Consider the following 25,317-nt stretch of genomic DNA (forward strand, 5'->3'; position numbering starts at 1 on the left):
TTTTGTTTTGCTGTAGTGTTTCCCTATATATTTTTTTAAAAAATTATATTTATCGAATTTATTTTTTCAATATTGAGCTGAATGATAATCTAGCTTTAGCTTTTCCCAAATGTTTTTTTTATTTTTTTTTCTTTCTTTTTCAAATTGTCAATTTTTTGCATTTTTTTTTCAGAATTTTTTTTTGTTGATTTTATTTTTTTACTATTGAACTGGTTGAAATTGTAGTTTTTTTGTTTATTTCTTTAAAACACTGTAGCTTTCCCAACGTGTTTTTTTTTTCCGCTTTTGTTTTCTTTTTTTTTACATGTTTTTTTTTTCATTTATTTTACCCAAAATTGATTTTAAAAAAAAAAATAGTCTTTTGTCGTTTTTTTTTATATTGATCTGGTTGAAAAACTTAGCTTTGTAGCTTTTTTTTTTTTTAAAAAAAAAACACTATGGATTACTGCAATATTAGCTTTGTTTTTTTCTTCTTAATTTTTTTTTTATGAATTTTTTTTTGATTTGGTTTGTTAATGTTAAAATTGTTTTATTTAGTTATCAAATTTTCATGATACGGATCTCGGGTTTGATGGGTTGACTTGATTTGACGAGTTATTTTTTTTCATTTAGTTGAGTTTGTTAAAGTTAATTTTCTTTCTATTTAATTATCAGACTTTTATACTTTCATGATACATATCCTAGGCTTGACAATCCAAGGTTTTACGGCATAACCTGGTTTAAAAGGTTAACCCAATTAATTCATTTTTTTTTCTTCATTAGTTTTTTCCTTCTTGTTAATTTTTTTCTTTGTTTTTTTTATTAATCTATTTAATTATCACACTTTTATGACACGACCTTATAGCCAGATCCACATTCAATATTCTTGAGTTCAGTGTTGCAATCAGGCTCACTTAAACTTGGGTCATGCAAGTTTAATTTTATTATTAATATTATAAATATTACTTCTAAGTCAGACGTTGCAGCCAAATACAAAAATTCTTTGTGTATGGCCTTGTAAAAAAACCCAAGATTTTTTTAATTTTTTTTTTTTAATATTTTTATAAAAAAAAATGACACGCGGCATCGTGCTGGTACCGAGACTAGTGTGTGTGTATATATATATATATATATATATATATATATCGAGTCTCAAATTTCAGCTGCAGTTTGAGCGGACGGCAGGCACAGCTTTTGAAATTTGAAATTTGAAAATTCGAAAAACTAACTGATGAGCGTTTGATGTGGGCAGATGGGCTCCACGAACACGAAGCGCCTCGCCGTTCTTAGCCTTTGGTAGGTCCCACCCACCCACCCACCCACCCAATTTAAGACCGTTATTTTCTCTCTCCCCCCCTTTATTCCCTCCAATTCGAAACCAAAGTCATCTTTTGTTTTTCCTTTTCTTTTAAATCTTATTTTATAATACTTTTATTAACTAATAACTCAATTTGCCTTGCCGCTAACAGATAAATCGTCTCTTTATCCGCCACGTGTCTAAAATAGCATCAGTTGAAAGAAATCAGTGAATAGAAAGAGTTAGAGGGCCAGATGTTTATCTGATTTTGTTTTTATTTTAAATAATTAAAAACCCATTACCATCAGCAATAATAATTTTTGTTATTAGAGTGATTAAAAATAGTACTTTCCTAGTTTAAATTGACGAAGCCCATTCTTTGCGGACTGCCATATTTAGTTTGGAAGAAGGAAAGAGGGAAAACCCATCAAGATTCATTTCACAAGGAAGATCATTTCAACAACATCAAGGAAATGGAGATTTTAGAGCAGTCTGCTGTTGTTCTTGCAGGTAGCATACCTATAATCTCTGTGTTGTTCTCTCGTACGCATGTTTTTTTTTTTTTTTTTTTTGATGTGGGTTGTAATGGAAATCAGGAAAATCCAAGTTAAGGTATCCATTGAGATCTGCCTCCAAATCAATATCCAAGGAGGATGACAAGCCACAACTCTCCTCTGCTTCCAAGAGGTGCGTGCTTCTTGTAGTTTTCTCTCTCGCATTTCTGTAATGCTAATTGACTCTTACTCTTGGCCTGGATTGTGTTTATTTCCTTCCAGGGACAGGGCTCCATCAACTTTAAGTAAAAGTGTGGGTGTTCTTCAGCTGTCTGGCGAGGACAAATCTGCAAGGCCACCTAGAAGAAGGCTATCCGTTCCTGCCAAGTCAGTTGCCACTACTGCTCTGAAACCACCACCAGGGATCATTACCCCAATATCTGAGACTAGAGTCAAGAGATCTGCTACAAAAAATGACACCCCCCTTTCTAATGCTTCCATGGCTTCAACTCGAAAAAAATTCAACGCGATCGCTTTAGCTTCCTATTGGCTCTCACAAATTAAGATATCTGAGTCTGTTGCTAAGCATTCAATCTCTCTTGCTTTCTTCAAACTTGCCTTAGAAGCTGGATGTGAGGTATGGCTCTCTTTTTTAAAAACAAACTTTTTTGGTTTAGGTCTTGTATTCTCTGCCTTTTTTTATTTTTATTTTTATCGTGCAATGAGTTAACATCGGATGCTCTTATATACGCAGCCGGTTCAAATTCAAAGGTTGAGGAATGAGCTGAAGTCGTATGTAGGTCGTCATGATCTCAGTGATTTTGGGGAATCGGTGAAAGAATTATTTGAGAGCTATAGTATCTCGGACCATCAAGAACAGGTGCAGGTCTCGGAAACATGTTCTCATGTTCTGCCTGATGACGCAACTCGATCATCTGATGATGAAGTTCACAGCTCTCTTTCTATAACGGGGACAAGGAAACTGAGGCCCAGGTCCTTGAATGCTGATGCTTCTCAAGTTTCCACAGTGACGCAATCAGCCAACAAGGAGACTTCTCAGAGGAAGAACACTACAGCAACCAATACCAGGGTGGGGTCTTCGAACAAGAACAGTGAAAATTCAAGGACTGTTTCAGAAACCGGGAGTCGTAGGGTACAGAAGAAACCCCAGAAGAGTAGTAAGGAAGAAACAACAAAGCGCAAGATCAAGAAGCAGGAAAAGAAATCTGCGGCCAAAGAAGGTAAGGAAGCCTACACAATGATTTCCTTTCGCAATTCCTGGTGTTTTCAACTTACAATGTTTCAATGCATTTACAGGTGGCGGTCCAAGTAGCCCTACAACTGCTGCGATAACACCTGAAGAGAACAAAGAAAACATGGTAAAGTGTTCATTGTACACAAACTTTGTTTTGCAGTGAATGCTTGAAGTTGTCCTATGAGCACAACAGTTATTTCTTCTTTCCTAGTAGATGATTTCTATCTCTATTGACGGGTTTTTGTTTTCCTGTTACATTTTTAGGATGCTCCGCCACCGGAAGAGATCAGTCTGGTGACTTAGGCCAACTAGGCAGAGACATGCCACAACAAATTGCTGAACCATTTCGTTCTCATACTCTTTCTGGTGTTATCTTCATTGTCTTTTAGTGGGTCTTTTCCTTCAAATGTAAGAGCCCAAGAGGGGTTTAAGGTGAAGGTGTTTGTTTCAGTCTGGTGTGCTGTTTGTTTCACTAGTCACCAAGTGTTGGTTCAAAATTTGGATTTGTTCATGTCTACTAGTATTGTAAAATTACCAGTGATACATATTTCATTTGATGAATTATTCAAATTTATTTCTTTAGAGTTAGTAAATGTCACAAGTTTTTGAGGGAGATTGATGGATGCTGCTAATTCTCGACTACGACTGTTGAAATTTGAACATTTTAGACGGCGGAAGGAAACGAACTGGACCATGGATTTTCTTCACCAATAACTCTTTATTTCTGGGTTTAGAGGGTTAATCGATTTGGAAATGTACATGCTCGAGGTTGTAAATTAAAGAAGAAGAGTTGATTGAAAGTGGACACTGTTTTCACTGCCATCTTTGAGTGCTCGTAGCAGCGCTCCACGCATATCCCAGATAATGTGGCGCAATTTCTAAGGGGAATAATATATATACATCTGCCAGCAACACGCGAAATGCTTAAACAAAATTTTATTTTTCTACTCCTGCAACTGTTTATTAACATTCCTTCTACAGAAATCAGCCATCTTATCCGCGCGACCAAATTAAAACATTCCCCTCTCTCTCCATGCAAAAGGCATCTCTTTCCCTTAAAACAGACACAAGCTAACACCTTCCAATCTACCATAAGCTATCAAGCAAATACCATGGCAACAAGCTAATCAAGAAAAGGAAGAAGAAGCAAAAAACAATAAGAGATAAGATTCGGTTACGAGTAGAGAGAGAAAGGTCAAACACATCAACCCGCGCGATTTCTTATATTCGAGGATGGTGCACTACACCTTCAATACCAGTAGAAAAAAGAAAGGATGGTGTATCACGTGGAGGTCCTCACAAATCTCCAGACCTCACCATCACGTGGAAAAACACACTAATAGTCGCGATGGTTCTTTTGCATGTGAAGTTGACGCATCACCATTGTCACCGTTGGCTTCCAGCTACTCCGATGACCTCTTACTCCATCATTAAATGTTGATTCTTAAGATCCTTAATACTAACATGTTAACCCTATTTTTGTGTTGGGTTTGTAGTTTAATTGGATATTGTGTTTAGATATTGTGAGTTAAATACTTGTTTTGTTGATTTAATTATTCTAATATGATTTATGAGTGTGATTTGTGATGTTAAAATGCTTTGTGTTGATTAAATTGAGTGTTTGGGATGTTAGTTGAAGTTTTAGTTTTTGAATTAGATGAAAAGTTTCGATTTGAGTGTGTTTATGATTTTAATGAAACTTTTTTTGTTTTTAATGTTGAAGAAACAAACATGATATAATGAATGTGTTTCTGGTTGATACTTTTAGAATGTGTTTTTTTTTTTGTTTAAATTTTGACTTGATTAAAAAATAATAGATTAAAATTCATAAATTTAAAATTAAAGACTAAATGTAAATTAATAGATAAATTAAAATTGGCAAATACATGTTAGAAAGGGATGTTAATGTAAATTAAAGACTAAATTGAGAAATATGAGAGATACATGTAAATTAATATATATGATTTCATTTACAAGAAGTATATACATGCATACGTGTGTATTTCTAGCAAAAACTAGTCGTTTATAGTTATTACAGTCCCATTAACAACTGAAATAGTTGACCAGTTCATATTAGTCAGACCAATTAATCGATCAGTTCCTACAGAATTCCTGAATGTTCATCATGTATAAATAAGCGATTGACTAGTTCATTTTATCATACCAAACAGTTGACCGGTTCATGTTGAATTTTAGTTTTAACAAATTACCTTATATGAATTCTTAAAACTGCTTGTATCAAATTATTTATCAATCCTTTTAAATTGTATGCATAATGAAGTGTGTGATTTCATTTTACTTGTGTTATTAAGATAAGATATAAGAATTTACAATATAAAACTAAAATGAATTGTTGTGATGTCGCGGTCGCACAAATTAATTATCCTAACTTCAAACATAACACACAAGATAGTATAGAGCAAGCAAGGGATCGATCCCACGAGGAAGGTTCAAATTAGATTTTCATGCTAGATTATATGCAATTTGGGGGGGGGTTGGACGTTATCTAGGCTAAAGCAAAAGAAAACATAAAACTATATCAAACAAAATTTAAATAAAATCAAAAAAATTATCAAGAGAACAAATCTTGGTCGCAAGCACACATCCACCGATAGAAATCAGAACTGATCATGGAAACGAAACATTAATTTATATTTTGAATATTTATCTCTTCTTAAGGTTAGTTAACGGATCCGTCGTATAACTAACCCTAACCATCAAACAACCATAGTGTCCGCACTAGTAATTTAATTCAATGGCAGCCTTAAGAACGAGATAAGTTTATTAATCAAGAAAACATAACTGTCTGCAGTCTATGTTTGATTTGATTGAATGATCTCCCTAAGATTAATAACATAGATCCGCCACAATTATTAAACTCAGTTGCTTCACAAGTTCATATACCACAACTCCGGTTCTAATATCAAACTTAGCAAACAAATTTAGCCTTGCATGTTTGTTGAATAACTAATAAAAAAGATGGAAGAATGCATGATTTCAGGTTTATTAGAGTAGGGGCCGTTTTTCTCCTCTTGGGTGGTTGCCCCCCTACTCTAATCTCATTCTTTTTATATCCTATGAAACCCTAGTCTCTATTTTATAAAATAGTCCTCTCTTAAGTAGATTGTTTATATTTAAGTACTTCAATAACTATTTTTCTAAAAAAAAGAAATAGTTTTGCATGAAATCTTCAAGATTTGACTTAGAGGAGCTAAATTGCTGAAATAAAAACTTGGATGTCGGTTTAGATGCTTCGGAATGTAGTTTGGACTCATTTCTTCATGAAACCTGTTTGATGACAGAATTCAGTTGTCATCTTTGAAAAATCATAGCTCCCTCATTTTTGGCAGAAATTTGGAGCGTTTATAGTTCTTTTAGTCAGGAATCCAAACAAATTGAGTTTGCATAAATTGGACTTCTGTAGCTCCAGATATTCAAGTCGGAATAACCGAAGGTCAACATTGGCAGATTGCGATATTTGACTTTGAAAGCTGCAATTTCCATGCTCTTCCTTATTTTATTATCTTGCCTTAGATGTCTAGAAAGGTATGGATGTTAGCTTTTTAATGCCACTAGAATCACTTCATTTCGACATTTAGAGCTCACACTCTGCACAAAACATTGACTAAAGGTCAAATATATCAATTACCTCTAATTTACTCCTTTTTGCATCTTTTAATCAAAAGTGCCTTCAAAACATAAAACAAAGAATATCAAGCCATTTTATATATAAAATATATGCAAAACACTAGTTAAATGTGGGTAAAACTATCGAATAATATGGTTGCGTCATGAATATTCAAACTTAGTCTTTATTTGCGTTTTTTTTAGACTCCTTGATTGATTTCTTTATGAATTCCATTATACTTATTGATATGATATTTGCATAAAACTTGTTTAACATTTATTTTCAACCAAGCATATTATTAGTCCAATTTACATATTATTGTTATCATTATAATATATAAAAACATAAATGTATGACTTAAAGGTCAATAATATAGACATCAATAATTTGCTTATGAGCTTATGTTTATCATCAATGGAATATTATATCTTTTACCATGAAAGTATACATACAAAATGTATGATACAATTTGTCATCATAGAGGTTCTATATATGTCTAAAAAAATTATTGTTTGGACTATATTTCTTATTTTGACATCTTGTTCTTATGCAAGTAAGTATATGACATAAACTTACATGGCTTTAAAATACAGGATGACGGAGGGTATATAAAAGTTCAAGATGCCTCAATGTTAGAGGTAATGAGTATCAACGTATAAAAAAGAGAGAGAAAAAATTCATTTATATATTGATAAGGATACTGTTTGTTTATATAGAATGAAGAATGCAAGAATGCTATTCCAGCAAGCCTAATGATGGTAGGCTAGCTAGTACTAAATTTCCTTTTTCTTATGATGATGAAGTTGAAAAGAACAATAAGATAATGTTGTTAGTTGGGATAATATATTTGGATTTTGATAATGTTGAATTGGGTTATGACATGAGAGGTTCTAATGTTGGTGATGGTGCTAATCAGTGTTTTAAGACCCGGCCCGGTGGGTCGACCCGGGACCCGGCTGACCCGGGCCTGTGGCCGGGCCGGGTCTAAGGAAAAAACAGGCTGGGAATTGGCCCGGCCAGACCCGGTCGACTCGGGACCCGGCTAAACCCGGCTGAGACCCGGGTTTATTTTTTTTTTTTTTTTTATATTCTCCTTCTTGAAACGACGTCTTTTTGGCCTTTACAATTAAAATGCCAAAACGACAAGAGCAGAGAGACGAATCACGAGTGAATTGTAGAGTAGAGAACTGAGAAGAAGACCTAATTAATTTCAAGAATTTGTCGCGAAGAAGAGAAGATGAGCAGAAGAATCTTGAATCCTTGGTCGCCATTTCTATTCTGAGCATAAGGTTAGATGAGTTTTTAATTGTTTCTTTCTTCTTTCACCTTTCGCTGTCCTCTGTTTAATCTTCTTCCCTCTGTCGAAATTGCAGGAGAGTATAATAGTGGCATCGATTCTTCCCTCTGTTCAATCTGTTGACCCACCGGTTCTTCCCTTTGTTCCCTCTGTTGACCCATCGATTCTTCCCATCGGTTCTTCCCACAGGTATGTATCTCTGCTCTTTTATTTTTTTGTTCGATTGACCCATCGAGAATACATGCTCTTCCTACCGTATTATGATCCTTTGTTATTTGCTGGTTCTTTTAGTTCATTTTCGACAGTACTATCATGGATTAAGACTGGCTTTTCTAGATACAGAGACTTTTCATGTAATAGGGGATAAATTGTAACTGACAGTAGGGGGCTTCTATTTATGCTGGTAGACTGGAATTGATGTGTCAACTTCATTGATTGTTGATAGAACAGGTAGTGCAATGCTAGGGGGAAACTATGATTGTCGGTTTACAAGTATATTTAACATTTTCAAACCATAGAACCGTAATTTGGGTTTAAGCCATGAGAAAGAATTTAGCAATGCATTACGTACCTTGTCCTGTTGCCATGACAAGTAAGGTTTATAGAACTTCAGTTGATTTGAGAAGAAATTTTGCGAATTGTATGAACGTGTTGCTTTGATATTGTAATTTATCCCTAATAGAATACATGCATTCTAGAGCTTTTATGACTGACCAGCAAAAATGACATTTCTTAAAATTTGTTAAGTCTTTGCTTGTAGTTCAGTGTTGTTTGTTGCTTCATTCCATTGTTTTAAGAATTAAGTTGCCTGCCTTTTAGTCCTAGTGACACTTTAGCTTGTTCCATCCCCGTGCTTGCCAAATAATTATATGCATCTCTTGGAACAATAAATGGAATTATGATAGTTATGTTCTTTTGCAATAACTTCTGTTTTTAAGAGTGGATTAATTTTTTGATACCATCTTGCTACCATCATATTATCATGTTGTGGATATAGTAGATTTGTGATTATTATCTTGATTTGGTAGAGGTGACTTGCAGCTTCTGTTTTGAAAGTAAAGCTCTCATCCTTGGGCTCATCAGGAATTCTGGCAGACCATCAACTTCAAGCACAACTGCAGGAGCATCACCTCAAGGGGTAAGTGTGAACAATTTGTGTATGCTCTTAAAATGATTGACATTTCTGCCTTGTTTATTTTGGCAGTAGCATGAAATCATAATTTTGTTATAGAAATGAATTGAAACTTTAATTATGGTAGTAATTAGTAATCTGGTTGAAAGAATTTTCCAGTGATATCTTATAAATTATGCCAGGTCCTTAAAATGTCTTCACATGATGGTAGTACTCCAAGTAGTGATCCTTCAACAGCCCAATCATCCCAACCTTCAATTTGTATGTCAAGTGGTAGTAGAGGAAGAACAGATTTGGCATTGGGTCATTGTAGAGAAGCTCCTGAACTTAGTGTTGGATGTAAAATAACTAAATTAGTATGTTTATATTGTGCTAAAGTATTTGCGGGTGGTGGCATTAATCGATTTAAGCAACATTTAGCTGGAGCTAAAGGAGAAGTTGAACAATGTCATAAATGTCCTCCTGATGTTCGACATCAAATGCTTTTGAACCTTAAAGGAAATGTTGAAACAAAAAAAAGAGTTAGAGAAATGCAAGCAGATTTCAATCCATTTAATGCACAACAAAGGGAGCATGAAGAGATGATGATTAGGCAATTAGAAGATGATGGTGATGATGATGATGATGAGGAGGAGGAGGAGGAGGATGAGGATGTCAATACTAAAAAACATATGTTACCACCGAAGGTTGCAAAAAAAAAAAAGATTCAAAGCACCAACACTGTAAAACAATCAACTACAAGTTATGGAAAGCAGAAGAAATCTGCAACATTAGGGACATATTTCATGCCGAGAACAACTCCTGGTGCTCAAAAGTCTCTTTAGAATTGTTGGCAAAGGAAAGAAGCAGTTGAACGGTGATCTTGCTTTAACGAAGTGGATGTTTGATGCATATGTGCCATTTAATGTTGTTAACTCTGTGTATTATCAGCATGCAATAGATGTTGTAACAGCCATGGGTCCTGGTTATAAAGGACCAAACTTGCATGCTATCTGTGGCTATTACTTGGCAAAAGCGGTTGATGAAGTGAAGATTTATGTTGAGAGTTATCGAGAGATTCGGAAGAAGACTGGTTGCACATTAATGGCTGATGGATGGACAGATCAGAAGAGGAGGACTTTAATTAACTTCTTAGTATATTGTCCTAAAGGAACAGTTTTTTTGAAAACCGTGGATGTATCAGATGTCTCAAAGACTGCTAGATTGTTGTATCAGTTGTTTAGAGAGGTTGTTTTGTATGTTGGGGTAGAAAACATTGTGCATATGGTGACTGATAATGCTGCAAATTATGTTGCTGCTGGCAGGTTATTGATGAAAGAATTTCCTTCAATATTTTGGTCTCCTTGTGCTGCTCATTGCATCAACCTTATACTCCAGGACATTGGTAAATTGCAGTTAGTTTGTTGTGTTGTTGAGCATGCTTCTGGTATCACAAAGTACATTTATAATCATTGTTATCCATTATATTTGATGAGGAAGTTCACTGGAGGAAAAGAAATACTTCGTCCAGCTCCTCCTCGTTTTGCCACCAATTTCATTGCATTGCAAAGCATTTTAGCTCATAAAGATGAGTTGAGAGCTATGGTGACATCTAGGGAATGGGTCTCATCTGCTTATGCTAAAGATATCAAAGGAAAAAAGTTTGTTGAGAGTGTGCTAGACTCTTTGTTTTGGGAAGAATGTGCAATAATTGTGCGAATGAGTGAACCTTTAGTTCGAGTTCTACGATTGGTTGATGGTGATGATAGACCTTCGATGGGATATTTGTATGATGCTATTCATCATGCAAAAGAAGAAATGATGAGGAGATTTCAAAAGAGAAAGCCTAGAGTGAAACCTTTCATAGATATTATCAATAATCGGTGGGATGGACAATTTTACATAAATCTTTATGCAGCAGCATTTTGGTTGAATCCTCGATTTCAATATGATGCAAATATAATGGATAAACACATGAGCACCATTTCTGGACTTCTAGATGTTCTTGAGAAGTTTGTACATGGAAATCTACCATTGCAAAGTAAGATTACAAGTGAGATGAAGTTTTTTAGGAATGCTGAACATGACTTTGGCCGAGCGTCCGCAATAAATAATCGCACCCTTATGCCTCCAGGTATATAATTTTTATATTTACAAATATTATTTGACATAGTCTTACACTTTTACTTATTATTTTTTTGTATAGATGAATGGTGGATGACATATGGAACCAACACTCCAAATCTACAACAATTGGCTATACGAGTGTTAAGTCAAACTTGTAGTTCTTCGGGATGTGAGAGAAATTGGAGTATGTTTGAACATATTCATTCCAAGAAGAGAAATAGATTGGAGCACCAAAGGCTTAATGACCTTGTTTACGTCCACTGCAATCTAAGATTGAAACAAAAGTATTTTTCTTTTCTCTAATTCCTTAAATATTATTTTATCTTGTTTAATAGCATTATTAATACTTATATTATGTTTACCTTCCCTTTTAATATATATGAATTATTGGAAAGGATGAAATTATGATCCAATTAATGTTGAGACAATTTTCGACATGGAAAATTGGGTAGTCGAAGATGACCCATCAATGTTGACAACGGAAGAAGTAGAGAGTTTTCACCAAGCTCTATCAACTATGACCATACAAGATACTTTAGTTGATGGTAATTAATGATTTATTATTTAGTGATAAATATTATTTAAAATAAAGTTTTGTTTAACACATAATATTTATTTCTTAATTGTGTTTGAAATGTAGATGTCATAAATGTTAATGATATTGAAGATGATTGTGACGATGAAGTTTCAAAGGAGCATGCTGATGATTTATTAGGTGTTGACGAGATTGGCTCCATTCCATCGACATTTCATCCAAATATTTCTTCCATGGACACAGAAGAACCTAATGTGTTAATTCAACATAAGTGAATTGGTTGTTGATTTAGAATTTATGTTGTTGGATGTTTTGTTTTAAATATTTTATAACTTATGTTTATTGGAATTTATATTGTTGGATGTTTTTGTTTTAAATATTTTAGAATTTATGTGGTTGGATATTTTGTTTTAAATATTTTATAATTTATATTTGGTTTGTATTTTGGATATTGAATTAAATTTATGTTGTTGGTTTATAATTTAAATTTGGTTTAAGTGTTGTATTGTAATTAGTTATGTGTTTTTTTTTTTTTAGATTTTTTTGGGTTAACCCGGGTCAACCCATCTGACCCGTGACCCGGAGGGTCGACCGGGTCGATGACCGGGTCGAGTTTCAAAACTATGATGCTAATATTAATGTTGATATAAAAGGTTTTGTGGTTGGTGATGGTGCTAGTGTTGATGTTGATGTGATGGTTCTATTTTTGGTGATGATGATAATGTTGGTGTTAGTGTTGAGGGTTCTGTTATTGGTGATGATGTTAGTGTCGAAACATATATTGATTTTAATGCTGGTATGGGTGTTGTTGTGGGTAATGTTATTGTTAATATATGTAGTTATTGTAAGGATGATGAAGAGGAAAAAGATCAAGACTATATCCCTTCTAATAAGGAATGATTTGAGTTTGTAAATGAAGTTGATGATTATTCGGTTGACAACTTATTAGGTGATAATTATATTGAGAAAATTATATATGCTATTCCAGATTAAAAAATAAATGGAAATTAGTAGTGATGATGATGATGTTGATATTGCAATATGTTAAAGATTCGATAATGATAGTAGTGATGAAGAATCTTAAGTTCTCAGCAATATCAATGAATTCAGAGATGTGTTGAGAGAGTATGAAGTGAAATAAGATTATCATATAAAAAAGTATACTAATTAAGAACAAAAGGTTGCAAAAACATGTATAGGTAAGGGTTGTTCATATAAAATATATGCTTATTTCATTCCTGGTTCTAATAAATTTATGTTAAATGCCTAAGAGAGAAATATAGTTGCATTCAGTAGCACCTATAAAAGCTACTAATTCAACATTAATTATAAAAATGTTGTTGCCTTTAATAAGTGCTAATCTAAATATCTCAAATGATACCCTCGATACCATTCTAAAAGATAAATTTGAGATTAAACCACAACCGATACAATTATAAAGAGCTAGAACTAAGGCAAAATAGTTTATTAAATGAAGTCACGAAGAGTCTTTTAGGAGACTCTCTCGATATGTGCAGTTATTAAAGCAATATAATTTAAGATCATATATGTTCTTAAGGTTTGACCCTAATTACAACTCATAAGTGCATTCGTCGAGGAAGTTTTAGAGGGTTTATATTTGTTTGAAAGAAATGAAAGAGGGCTTTGTAAATTAATGGAGGTCATATATTAGTATAGATAAATGACATCTCAAGGGTTCATATTAAGGAGTTATGTTGTTTATGATGGTATTAGATTGCAATAATGGATTATTTCCTATCACGTATACTTTTGTTGAGTTTGAAAATAATGACACATGACAATGGTTTTTATATGCACTTTATAGATCCATTAAGCATGGCAGTTCACATAATGTTTGACAAACAAATGGTAACTTTTATTTTTAGTAAAATGTGTGAATGATGTTTACAATATTTTTTTTATCTAACTAAAATTTTTATATTGAAGAGTCTACCCGTAGCCATTATAAAGATATTCCATGACACAACACACAAACATTACAAGCATATTTATACCAATATAAAGAAAAAAATAATTTCATGGTTTTGAACTCAATATTTGATTTTAGGGTGTATCAAAAGCTTACACAACTTTTAATTTTGGCAATTATATAAAGGATATATGGGATGCAAATGTTGGTCCTTTGAATTTGTTGAATACCATCACTCTTAAGCATTGGTCTAGGCATATGTTTGATCATCAAATTAAGGTAAAAAAATATAACTATCAATATAACAGTCATATAAAGTTGGGTTAGGAAATATAAAAGCTTGTTATTTGTTATGTTATTATAGAATATTAGGAAGAAACTTATAGTGTTTTGTTGTAACAGATTTACTCATGCTTCAACTTTGAAATCAAAGACCACCCTTTATATCAGGAAGTTATTGGATAATTATGTTGAGAAGGCAAGAAACATTAAAATGATTCTAGCTAGTTCTTATAAATATCAAGTATATGAGGGCCAAGCTAGACTTTATATTGATTTAAATAAAGGACAATGCTTCTATAGTGAGTGGATGTTGACTGGAATTTCATGCACTATTGTGGTATCTAGTGTGCATCATAAAAGGATTAAATTTGAAGATGTTTGTCATGTATACTATAGTGTTGAAAAATTTAGGAAGACATACTTTAAGGTGGTGCATCCATTGCTAGAAGTTGATCTTGACACAAATAAATGAGATGTAATTGTTCTCCCTTTAACTTGAAAAGGAGTATGGGTAAACCAAAGAAGAATCGAATAAGGGAAGATGGAAAAGATCAACTTGATGCAATGAGAAAGAGGGCTTCCACACTTAGATGCAACAATTATAAGCAGTATGACCATACTTCTAGGACATGTTAAAGGGATATTGTTGAACAATTTTTATGTAACGACGGTGTTAGAGGTGGTATAAGTAAGAGGGGATCCAATAATAGTGCTATGAGAGACTCAAGAGGTGGAAAAGGTATCATAGGTGATGTTGATACATCTTCTTTGCAACCCTTAACCCAAAAACAAATGTTTCTGTAAATGTATCTTCATAGTCCTATTAGCTTAAAATGAATATTCGACTAATCTATGTCATCTTCAAAGGAAGATTGATACATTTGGAGCCTATCAACACTTTATCCAAAGTAGCTGCATTGATTGAAGGGTATAAAATAAGATTGGTGATTTCGAGAAAACTATATTGTCTATTATTATTGTTGTTGTTTTTATTGCAATATGATTGCAATATATATGAATCAATGCTAATAATAATGTTTGACTGATAATGTTGTTGTTAAGAATGTGTGATTGTTGAAGCTTGAATTGTTTTGCATTGTGAATTATATGTAGTTGTTGGTACAATTAGTTTATGATTATTCATGGCATATTAATGTTATTGTATTTTGATTTGTATAACATGAACAAGATAAATGTGAAAAACATTAATATTACACACTAAATCAACTACGACAACAATGTGATACCTGTAAAGCTAGCATCCATATTGTGATTTTTTATCCAAACTCCACATAGTTCTTTATTTTATTCAATTCATCTAGTATTTGCGTAACATCATGAGCACCTTCTTCACCTATTGTAGTTAATTTAATTTCATTTATAGGTTTGCACTAATTAATGAAAGTATTGTCGCATAACCTGTCATCACATTTGTAGAAAATTTTGTTCTTACTAGCTTTTATTTTTGATATCCTAACAACTGCTCTATTTTCATATTTCATACACCTTATACTTTAGAACTTTAATCCATTCAAGTTTTTATAACTTTATAAGCTAATAGCATTTGATGTGGGTGATGATATATTGATGATATTTTGAATGTTTTGCTATAATTTTTATTATGTTGGCAGTGCATTTTTTGTAATTTCTATTGTGTTGTAATTAGAAGTGTTATTAGGTGAAAATCTATTAAATTTAGTGGAGATTTAAGCAATGTATACTAGTGAAGTTTGTAAATTTTTTGTTATAATTTTTGTTATGACTAGAAATGTGTTTGCTAGAAATTTTTTGTGTGATTGGAAGTATTGTTGGGTGAAGACATTGCAAATATAATGGAGATGTAGGCAATGTATAGTGGCCTTTTTAAGTTATGTGTTAGGTGCAAATGTAGCAGATTTGTGCATCGAAACATTTATATTCCATTAGTGTGATTCTTTTTATGGAAATTTGTTTATCCAAATATTTATTTGTTGAAGTAAAAAATTATAATAATCGTAAAATCAAATTCAATTCATTACTATGTTGTGGATATATTAAAAACATATATGAATGATACTCATCATGTTCTTTCCTAATTTTCAAAAACTGGAATGATGTTCGGAAAATTGAGGTGGGTTTTTTTTATCCAAAAAATCCATCTTGTAACCTATTTTTATCTAAAAACATATATTAAACATCCTTATTATGTTAATAACTAATCTCTCAACTTAAAACACCTCTAAATTGTTTCAAAAATATAAAATCAAACCAGAAAAAACTCTCTTAACTTGGATATTTTTTTTAGGCAAGATGAAGGTCTAAAAACACCCCAATGCTTTATTAAATAAATTAAAAAAATATATATAAACTGATAAAAAAAATTGTTAACACTAGTTTAATATTAAAAAAGGAAATTAATCTTTATGGTTGAAATAAAAGATATATGCACATGCAAATATCTTACACCGATTGTTCTTTTTCATTCTGTATATTTCATTAATTTTATCTTAGAGGCTAATTATTATTTATGTCATTTTTCACATGAAAATACCTAAAAAAAACACAATATTAACCTTGAAAAACCATTTACCAACTCTAAAACACTCTAAAATTACTCTAAAAACAAAAATCAGTTGAGTAAAAAAAACAAATGGACCCTAATCAACTTTTTTGCATGTTTGGAGGAAGTCATCTTGAGAAGAGTCATTGATATAAAGATCATCCATTTTGGTGGATGAGAAGTGGCTAACTAACAACTTTTTCTCTTATTTCTCAAATTTAAAAACTAAAAAATGAATAAAATAAACTTTTAGGTCAAAAGTAAATTTTTTTAAAAATAAAGCAACCAATAAGGAGGAAAGAAAAAAATGGGTGGAATGAAAAACATTTTTGTCGCGTTAGTTTGAGATTGGCTATGTAATTTTTCATTTTTTTTTTTTATATTTTGGCCCTTTTTGTTGAATTTTATCTCTCTAACAAATTATAGAAAATGGGTCATTAAATTGGTCAATTGAAAAAAGTTTAAGGATTAAAATGAAAAAAAAATTACAAGTATTATGGATTATTATTTGCTAGAAAGTAGTTTTCTTTTGGAAAGTGAATTTCGGGGAAAGTGAATTCCGAGAAAGTATTTTCCGATGTTTGGTGATGTAACAGAAAATGAGTTGGAAAACACTTTCCAGTGTTTGGTTATATCATGGAAAATGAGCTCAAAAATAACTTATTAATATTTTATTTTTTTCAAGTTTATTAAAATAATGAGGAACAAATCCTACAAATTAAAAGGTTGAATGAGAATGAAATTGAAAAAAAAATATAATTTCATAAATTATCTCAAATAAAATAAATAATAATCAAAATAATAGAGATCAAATCTAAAAAATTAAAAAAAAAATGAAAGATGAAGAAATTAAAATAATAATAATCAACATTTCATAAATTATTTCAAATAAAATAAGTTATAATAAAAAGAATGAGGACTAAATTTGATAGATGAAAAAATTTCAATAAAAATATGATAAGAAAAAAGCAAATAGCAATTATAAAAATAAGAATCAAAGTTAATATAAAAATAAAATTTTAAAAGATGAAATTGAAAAATAAATATTCAAAACAAAATATATATAGCAATCAAAAGTTTGAGGATCAAATTTGATATAATCAGCAAATAATGACATTTTTAAATTTTTCACAACTTCCGGAAAGTGTTTTCCCCCTAAATTTTTCAGGAAAACACTTTCCTGAAAACCAAGCCAAATTTTTCTTTTACTGGAAAGTGTTTTTCATTGACCAACTTTCCTACTGGCAAACAAACACAAGAAAGTTTGGAAAGTGATTTCTCGGAAATCACTTTCCGGAAAACAAACACAGCTAAAAGGAAAACACTTTCCTGAAAACCAAGTCAAATTTTTCTTTGACTGAAATTGACTGGAAAGTGTTTTTCGTTGACCAACTTTTCTAATAACAAACAAACACAGAAAAATTTGGAAAATAGTTTTACGGAAACTATTTTCCGGAAAACGAACATGGCCTTAGAGTGATTACCTAGTTATTTTAATATATTTTATAATTTAATCCATTTCATTTATATTTTCATCTTTTTCAAGAAAACCTATAAAAGATTGGTTTTTGCATTTCAATACACATTATATTATAATTATAATCATAAAAGAAACTAAAATAGTTAGGTTTTGGAAGAGTGAAAATCATTGTTAACAATCTCAAATCCATTGTTCATTTCTATAAAGCTTTTTTATGTTGATTATCAAACTTTTTTTTTTTTTTAATTTCATCTTTGCAATTTATATTATCATGATTTTATGTGTTGAGATTTTTTTTTTTTAATTTGGATGCTTTCACATGTGCAAAGTGTCGAAGAACCTTTCAATGCTAAATTAAAGATTGATGTCATGATATAGAATTTTAGGTTATAATTTAAAAAATTAAAAGAACATAATGATCAAAATTTAACATAAAAAAAACATAATTTGTTTTTCATTTTTCGTTGTTTGAAAATCTTCAACTTGATGCTTGAAGTTCCAATTTATGTAGTATTTGGTCCACACATGTTGAGATAGGAGAGAAAGTTACCAAAAAAAAATATTATGGATATAAAAAGTGTTCAATCAATAATATTTCAACCACAAAAAAATAATCCTAGCATCAATTCGTTTTTGTTTTAAAGGAGATTGAAAAGAGAGGTTTTATTCATCATACACATGTTTTTTTTTATTTTGAGCCTGGGCTAGTTTTTCCAAGCACATAGGCTTTTTCTTCTAGATCCAAGTGTGCATGGTTTATTTGTTAGACAACCCTATCTATATTTTATTTTTATTTTAAATCTTAGAATAAAGTTATCTTTAAATAATTTTATTAAAATGATATTGAAATAATTTTTCAATTATGTTATAAATCTCAAGAAGATGAGAGCTTTTTACAGTAATATTAACAATTACTTTATGAATAATTATATATTAAATTAATATGTATATATTTTTTTAAAAATGATTATTAATATTCAATAGAATATCTATTTTATTATTACAATTTTTTATATAATTTTTATAAATTTATAATTCTTAACTTTATTTTTACAAGTGCAGAAAAAATGATTCATGAATTTATTGAAGCTTACTTATACAATCTTAATAAGCTTTTTATTCGAAAAACAATACTTTTAATAATAAAAAAAACATAAATAAAGAAAGTTTTTGATTAAAATGATGCACTTGTTCCTGCCATTAGATTTTATCTAATAGTGCTAATAAAAAGATATGTTATTATAAAAAAAATAAAGAAATTACATAAATGAGAATAATTTTGATGAAAAAAAATGAATATTTCTTTCAAAATTACATAATTAAATAAAAATAACTTTTAATGAATGCTCCACAACAATGAAGTAATTTTATGGTTTTCATGGAATAATTAATAATATCCTATTTGTTACTTTCTGTAACTCACTTTAAAAAAATAAAATAAAGAGATTAACTAGAAAAGAAAAATCCTAAATGAAATATTTTAATCATTTTTAATGGACTATGAATTTTATATTTTTTTAATGCCAATCTTTTTTTCTTTTTTTTTTAAATGGATCGGATCACAAGAAGGAACTATAGAGACCATCTAGTGAATGTACTTCCAATAGGAAACACCACCAACTTGCAATTAAGGCAGCAAACTTTTATATTGAAGCATGAAGGTTTCAATAACAATGCGATGCAAATTGATACACAAATTTCTTTTTTTTACCAAGGCATAAAGGCATGCAATGGAGAAAGCGACACCAAGGTTCAGTGCACTTGAAATAGGGACGAAAGCCAAGTGGGATACAGGATAAAAGTCCATAAGATAACACGATTCTTAACAGCGGCCATGTTACTTAAGACATGCCTTGAAACCTTCAGACTTGGACTGCCTTAACAGAGCAGCATCTGGTGTTTTAATCTGCCGTCCAGCTCTGCTCAACAATTTCCCTCACTCTCCGGTTGTACTCCCGCTTGGTTTCACTGAACATCCGAGCAGCTTCTGAATTTGCAGGAGAATTCGGGTTGGGGTCACAGAGCAACGACTGAAACAAGTTCATGTACATACTCAATCAACAGAAGTTATTCATGCAGTAAAATTACTCGAAGCAAATCATTATGGGATGCTATACTATTTTCAGTATCAGAGTATCATTATGGGATGCTATACTATTTTCAGTATCAGAGTAACAAATGACGAGTAAATTTATGATGTTTTTGGATCTGAATTCTACAGTCCTGAGCAATTTAATTACACAGTGTAAGTCATCATATGATGGAGAAGGGCAGGTAGATTGCATAGTTACTAATTATAAAGGGTAAAGCACATCCACAAAGAATAGCATGTCTCCTTCAAGTTCTCAGTCAAGAAATTGAAGCTTGTTCCTTCTTCTGCATGTTCAAATCTTTAAAATCCCTTTAAGAAATACAACTCAAAGGCAATCAAAGTCCAAACTAGTGTCAGATATAAAAAAAAAAGTCGTTATTGTCCAGGTTCATCAAATATTACTAACACCATGCATCCTGTGTTTATCTGATCAACCATCCCCTGGTCTTCTATTATTAAAACTTGCATATCAGCAGTTTTTTAAGGATTTCTAGGCACTCTTATACCAAAACTTAAATGGCAGATACAGCTTTATGTTTTACCATTTCTGGGAAAGGAAAGGGAGCACAATGCTGAAATCATACTAGATGTGATGCATGAGATAAAATAATAAGATCTATGTGATCTGTTTAGATTCTAGATTGCAGGAGTATTTTAATATTTTCAAGGTTTGCTGGAAAATCTTTTCCACACCCTTACATTCCAGCAGAAATCCAAATCAATCAAAAGCCTAAACAGCCTCTGAAAGTTGGATCCAGAACAACCCCCATGGTTGTCCTACATCAAGATGTATTCCATGTATGGTACATAATTTGTATGCACAAATGATACTCATCAAATACCATGGATGGGGTTGATTCGTACAAACTGCACAACAAACGCATGCTGGAAACAAAAATTTATTCACCACACCAAAGTTCTCTCGTATACAAGTCAATTTATAAGTTGGAATCCAATAAAAAGTTGTTTGGATCACTAGGAAATGCAAAAAAATTCATTTCAAAATTCAACTCAGTACTTTGATGCTGAATTAAATTTATTGCTATAGAAAGTTCTCTCCTTTCCTTTCTGTGTTGTCTCAAGTGAATTGACAATGGAGTTTTTGGAAAAATTAATAATTTCCTTAGTAATTTTAGTTTTCCCATATAGTTTTGAATAGTTCTGTGATTTAGATTCTTTAGTTGCCACATGATTAGCATGTGACTTTATTAGAGATTTCATTTCCAACAAGTATTAGGATTAGGCTTTAACTAGCATAAATAAGGTGTGCCTAGGCTATTTCACAGGTTGTCTTATTTTCTATCATTCAATTTATGCTTTTGATATTTTCTACAGATCCTAAACCCATTTTTTTCTAGTTCCAGCTTCAATATTCTTCAAATTTTAACCATGGTGCCATAACTTGATGCTTATCATTGTACTCTCTTCCCACCCTAAATCATGAATGCTTCAGTGCATGAACCTTGAGAAAGACAAATTCAAGAACACATGAAGCATATATGAGTGTATCACTGGTCACATAGAATAAACTAATCACTATATCATCCAATGATAACATAATTTCTGCCATACCTGTATAGATGTGAGTATAGCTGCCACATCATATATAGGACTCCACTGATTCTGTAAAATATCCAAACAGATACTTCCATCTGCATAAACTGATGAATTCATAGGGAAAATTAAGCAGTGATAGTCATATTAATGTGAATGCTACACTGATGATAATTCAAGCACTTACTGTTTGGATGAAACATTCGTGAAACAAATCGCACTGTGGGTGGTTTGTTTGGATAATCCTCGGAAAAATGAAGCGTCAATTTAAACGTGCCTGGAGAACTCAAAAAAAAATTGATTCATGTAGATTTAATTGTTACAAGAAATTGTAACAATGAGGTTATTGAAGCAATGAAAGCAAAATAAAACAAGACCAAAAAAATGTCTTTTCACTTGAAGTTATGCAGCAAGCACATATGGCTGCATAGCTGGCCTATGACTAGATAATTTTTCATGATTCAGCAGTAAACATGCAAGCTAACAAAAAGTAGACCGGTCAAATAGTTGCTCATCTTCAGCTTCACCTTGGGCTTGGACTTAAATAGCCTAACAACTTCAAATCACACATTGTGGCAAATTATTTGATTTCGGCATGACTGACTCAGACAAACTAGAGCTTATCCTCTTACATTTTTAAAATTATTTCATAAGAAAGAGAAGAATGTACAAGTAAAGCTTCAGAAATAAGTCATCTGGCTAAGTGAGGAACTAAACACAAAAATTCAAAGCAAGAGGCACTCCGGTCTCACTGAATGCAAAGTCAAGGTAATACTTATGAAAGAACTTGCAACAAACACCCTAAAGAAGCAATAAATGCTATCCCAACCCACAAAAATAACCTCAATGTGTAATAGTCCTTGACAATTCTAGAAATCCTCTCCACTACAGCACTCAAGTAAGAAAAAAAGAAAGAAAGTAAAATTAGCGTAACACCCCAAAATCCCACAACCACCCACTCCAAGAACCTATTAAAGGATGTTGAAACTTGACTTGAGCTCCATAAACTATTTGGCTTTGGTTTTTGTTTAACCTGATCTCATTAGTTCATGTAGTAAAAATGAATTATTCTGATAATTCTTAGAAGTCAAACTACTGAAAAAAATGCAAGATTTGCCTATGAAGCATATTATATTTGCATGTCAATGCATGGTTACACACTAATATGCCGTGTAATGCAATACTTCAACACAGTTAAGCAACACAATGATTAGACTAGACTGGACGAGAAAACGACCAAGTTAAACTTCAGTTTGCACTTGATTCAATAAGGTACAATTTCAAACCAGCACTCAACAATGAGGTAAAGCGGAGTGAGTTGTTGTTTTGAATATATAGAGTAATGTAATTGTCCAGCATTTGAACATTCATTAAGTCAAATGAAACAGATGCACATAATCCAAGAAATTTCTATGGGGGCATTGAAACATTGAAAAAAGAGAGCAGAAACACATAAATTGCATGGAAACATGAGCTCATCCATCTAGCACATCCTTTCCCAGAGTACAAGCTTTAGAACAAGGATTACTCACCTCCATCCCATGGAGTGTCATCAGGACTGCGATCAAAATCAGACAAAAATAGCTTAACAAATTGTTCTTGTATAAAAAAAATGAAAGAAAGGACGAAGAAGCAAGGGAAAAAAGTTGTTCCAGAATGGCTTCTTAACTTACCCAAAAATCACAGCATTCCAAAGCATTATGTTGTTATCTTGAGGTGCTCCACTGATGCCTGCAGGCGGGTCTTGCTGCAACCTCTTAAAATCTCTCATCAATCTCTTCCGTGCAGGAGTCGACATTGCGGGGGGCACCTGCAAAGCCAAATCATCAAACCTTTAGAAAAATCCCAATTCAGTTTCAACCATCACTAAACACAACATATCAATGATCGGAAAAATATAAAAAGGCAATCCTTCTAATAGTTATCACAGCATAGGATCACATAGCTCAATTAATTAAATCTTGGGCTTTCTCCCTACAATTCAATTCATGTGCTGTATATCTTAAGACAAAGCGAATCCCGATAAAACCAAAAACCCATCAATCAATCTACCAAGCGGCAAAACAGTTAGGGTTTACGATTTCTTCATATCTTCTGATTTTATTTATGCATATACATACAGATCTAAAAATAAACAAATAAGAAAGTAACAGCAGATACAAATGAATTAGTTACCTGTAAGAAGAAGAGATAGAGAGGTGGTTTCCTCTTCTTGTTTTTTTATTTGGGAGCTGAGGACGGATTGAAGAAGAAACAGAATCCAATATATATATTTTTCTTTAAAAAAGAGAGAATCAAGCTTCTTCTTCAATTCTCTGTAAAGAAATTGGAATGGATTGGATGGATGATGCTCGGCTTATTGAGTGCGTGAAGAAACCGACTCATCCGATTCCGTCCCTACCTATCTAATTCACTTTCACTGCCGGTAAAACGTAAAAACTTTACTATTTTTTATAATTAATTATAGCCTCCAACACCTGATCCTATTTTTTCTTTTCTTTTTTTGCCCTATATATTCACCATTGTTCTATTTCTAATCATATAGTTCGAGATTTTTTAATTTTATCCTTGTATTTCTATAATTGTTTTGCCATTTACTACTAAATAACTAAAAAAATATGAATTTTTCATAATTTGATTTTCTTCCTCATACATTCCTCTCATTTTTCATTTAAATCCTCGTATATGTCGTAATATTTTTCTCGAAAACTAAATTCAAAAGGTAAGTTGGGGATGATGTTGGGAACTTCTTGCAACTAGAAGGGTAACATGGAAAGACGTTAAACAATAGGGGTTGAAGTCGAACATAGATGAGGGACAAAAACTAAATCTATCCACAGACAAAAATGTGGTCTCCCTTTCTTATCTTGTTTAACATCGTTTTTTTAAATATTTTTTTATTTAAAAATATATTAAAATAATATATTTTTTATTTTTTAAAATTTATTTTTAATATAAACATATTAAATCATTTAATAATATAAAAAAATTATTTTTTACAAAAAAAAAATTACATGAGATGAAAATACACAGGACAGTACAGAGGAGCATTGTTGTGTTTTGTACACTCTCTCTTGAAGTGTGTGTATATACATAACTTCATTTTTTTTTTCCATATAAAATAAGAGTTTTTATACCTGGTCCACTAGCTAGTTCGGTTCAAGATCCAGATTTTAGGTTTTAACTAGGTCATCGAGTTGCTCAGATTAATTAAGTTTTAATAAAACAATAAAAGTCAATGGATTACAACCAAGTTTTTAACCAGATCTTGTTGGGTTAACCCCTTCAACCTATCAATTTTGTCGGGTCACTTTGGATTTTAACTTTCTTAATTTTTTTTTTAAATCCAGCTCGGTTTCAACCCTGAGTCTATCAGGTTCCAGATCCCGCCGGCCAGTTTCAAAACTATACATAAAAAGTATATAAGTGGTACCTATAAATAATTTTATGGTGGAAATATATATATACACCAGAGGGATATTAGAAGCTCTCTCTATATTTTATGGAGGACAACACTTGATGTACCTAATAATTTTGATTCAATGATATTAGAAGTTCCTGTGGTATTGATTTTTTTTAATAAAGACTTTTTTATAGTTTTTGTTTGGGTAATTCACTCCTTATGATTTAGTCAATTTTGTAGAAAATATCCTTTTGTCTATCAGCTTAATTTCCTATTATTTTTTACTTCTAAAGGGGAGAATGGACACGATTCAG

The 25,317-nt window shown here is 31.8% G+C and overlaps 3 protein-coding genes across 3 annotated transcripts; 2 read left to right on the forward strand and 1 right to left on the reverse strand.

Moving 5' to 3' along the window:
• The first annotated feature begins 1,607 nt into the window (after positions 1-1,607).
• On the forward strand, positions 1,608-3,607 carry LOC118033361 (uncharacterized). Its single transcript, XM_035038313.2, has 6 exons — positions 1,608-1,786; positions 1,873-1,963; positions 2,053-2,407; positions 2,525-3,011; positions 3,088-3,149; positions 3,290-3,607. The coding sequence occupies exons 1-6, from the start codon at positions 1,750-1,752 to the stop codon at positions 3,326-3,328; spliced, it is 1,071 nt and encodes a 356-aa protein (XP_034894204.1). The 5' UTR covers positions 1,608-1,749; the 3' UTR covers positions 3,329-3,607.
• Positions 3,608-9,273: 5,666 nt separating this feature from the next.
• Positions 9,274-11,203, forward strand: LOC118033343 (uncharacterized). The gene is made up of 2 exons (XM_035038288.1): positions 9,274-9,691; positions 9,921-11,203. Exons 1-2 carry the CDS (start codon positions 9,274-9,276, stop codon positions 11,201-11,203), a joined length of 1,701 nt encoding a protein of 566 aa, XP_034894179.1.
• An 8,372-nt stretch (positions 11,204-19,575) lies between these two features.
• On the reverse strand, positions 19,576-24,003 carry LOC118033360 (ubiquitin-conjugating enzyme E2 2). Its single transcript, XM_035038312.2, has 6 exons — positions 23,776-24,003; positions 23,274-23,410; positions 23,133-23,158; positions 21,788-21,877; positions 21,619-21,707; positions 19,576-19,984 (listed from the first exon to the last, which is right to left on the reverse strand). Exons 2-6 carry the CDS (start codon positions 23,396-23,398, stop codon positions 19,856-19,858), a joined length of 459 nt encoding a protein of 152 aa, XP_034894203.1. The 5' UTR covers positions 23,399-23,410; positions 23,776-24,003; the 3' UTR covers positions 19,576-19,855.
• Positions 24,004-25,317: the final 1,314 nt, after the last annotated feature.

Source organism: Populus alba, chromosome 15, assembly GCF_005239225.2.
Source record: "Populus alba chromosome 15, ASM523922v2, whole genome shotgun sequence".
Lineage (NCBI taxonomy): Eukaryota > Viridiplantae > Streptophyta > Magnoliopsida > Malpighiales > Salicaceae > Populus > Populus alba.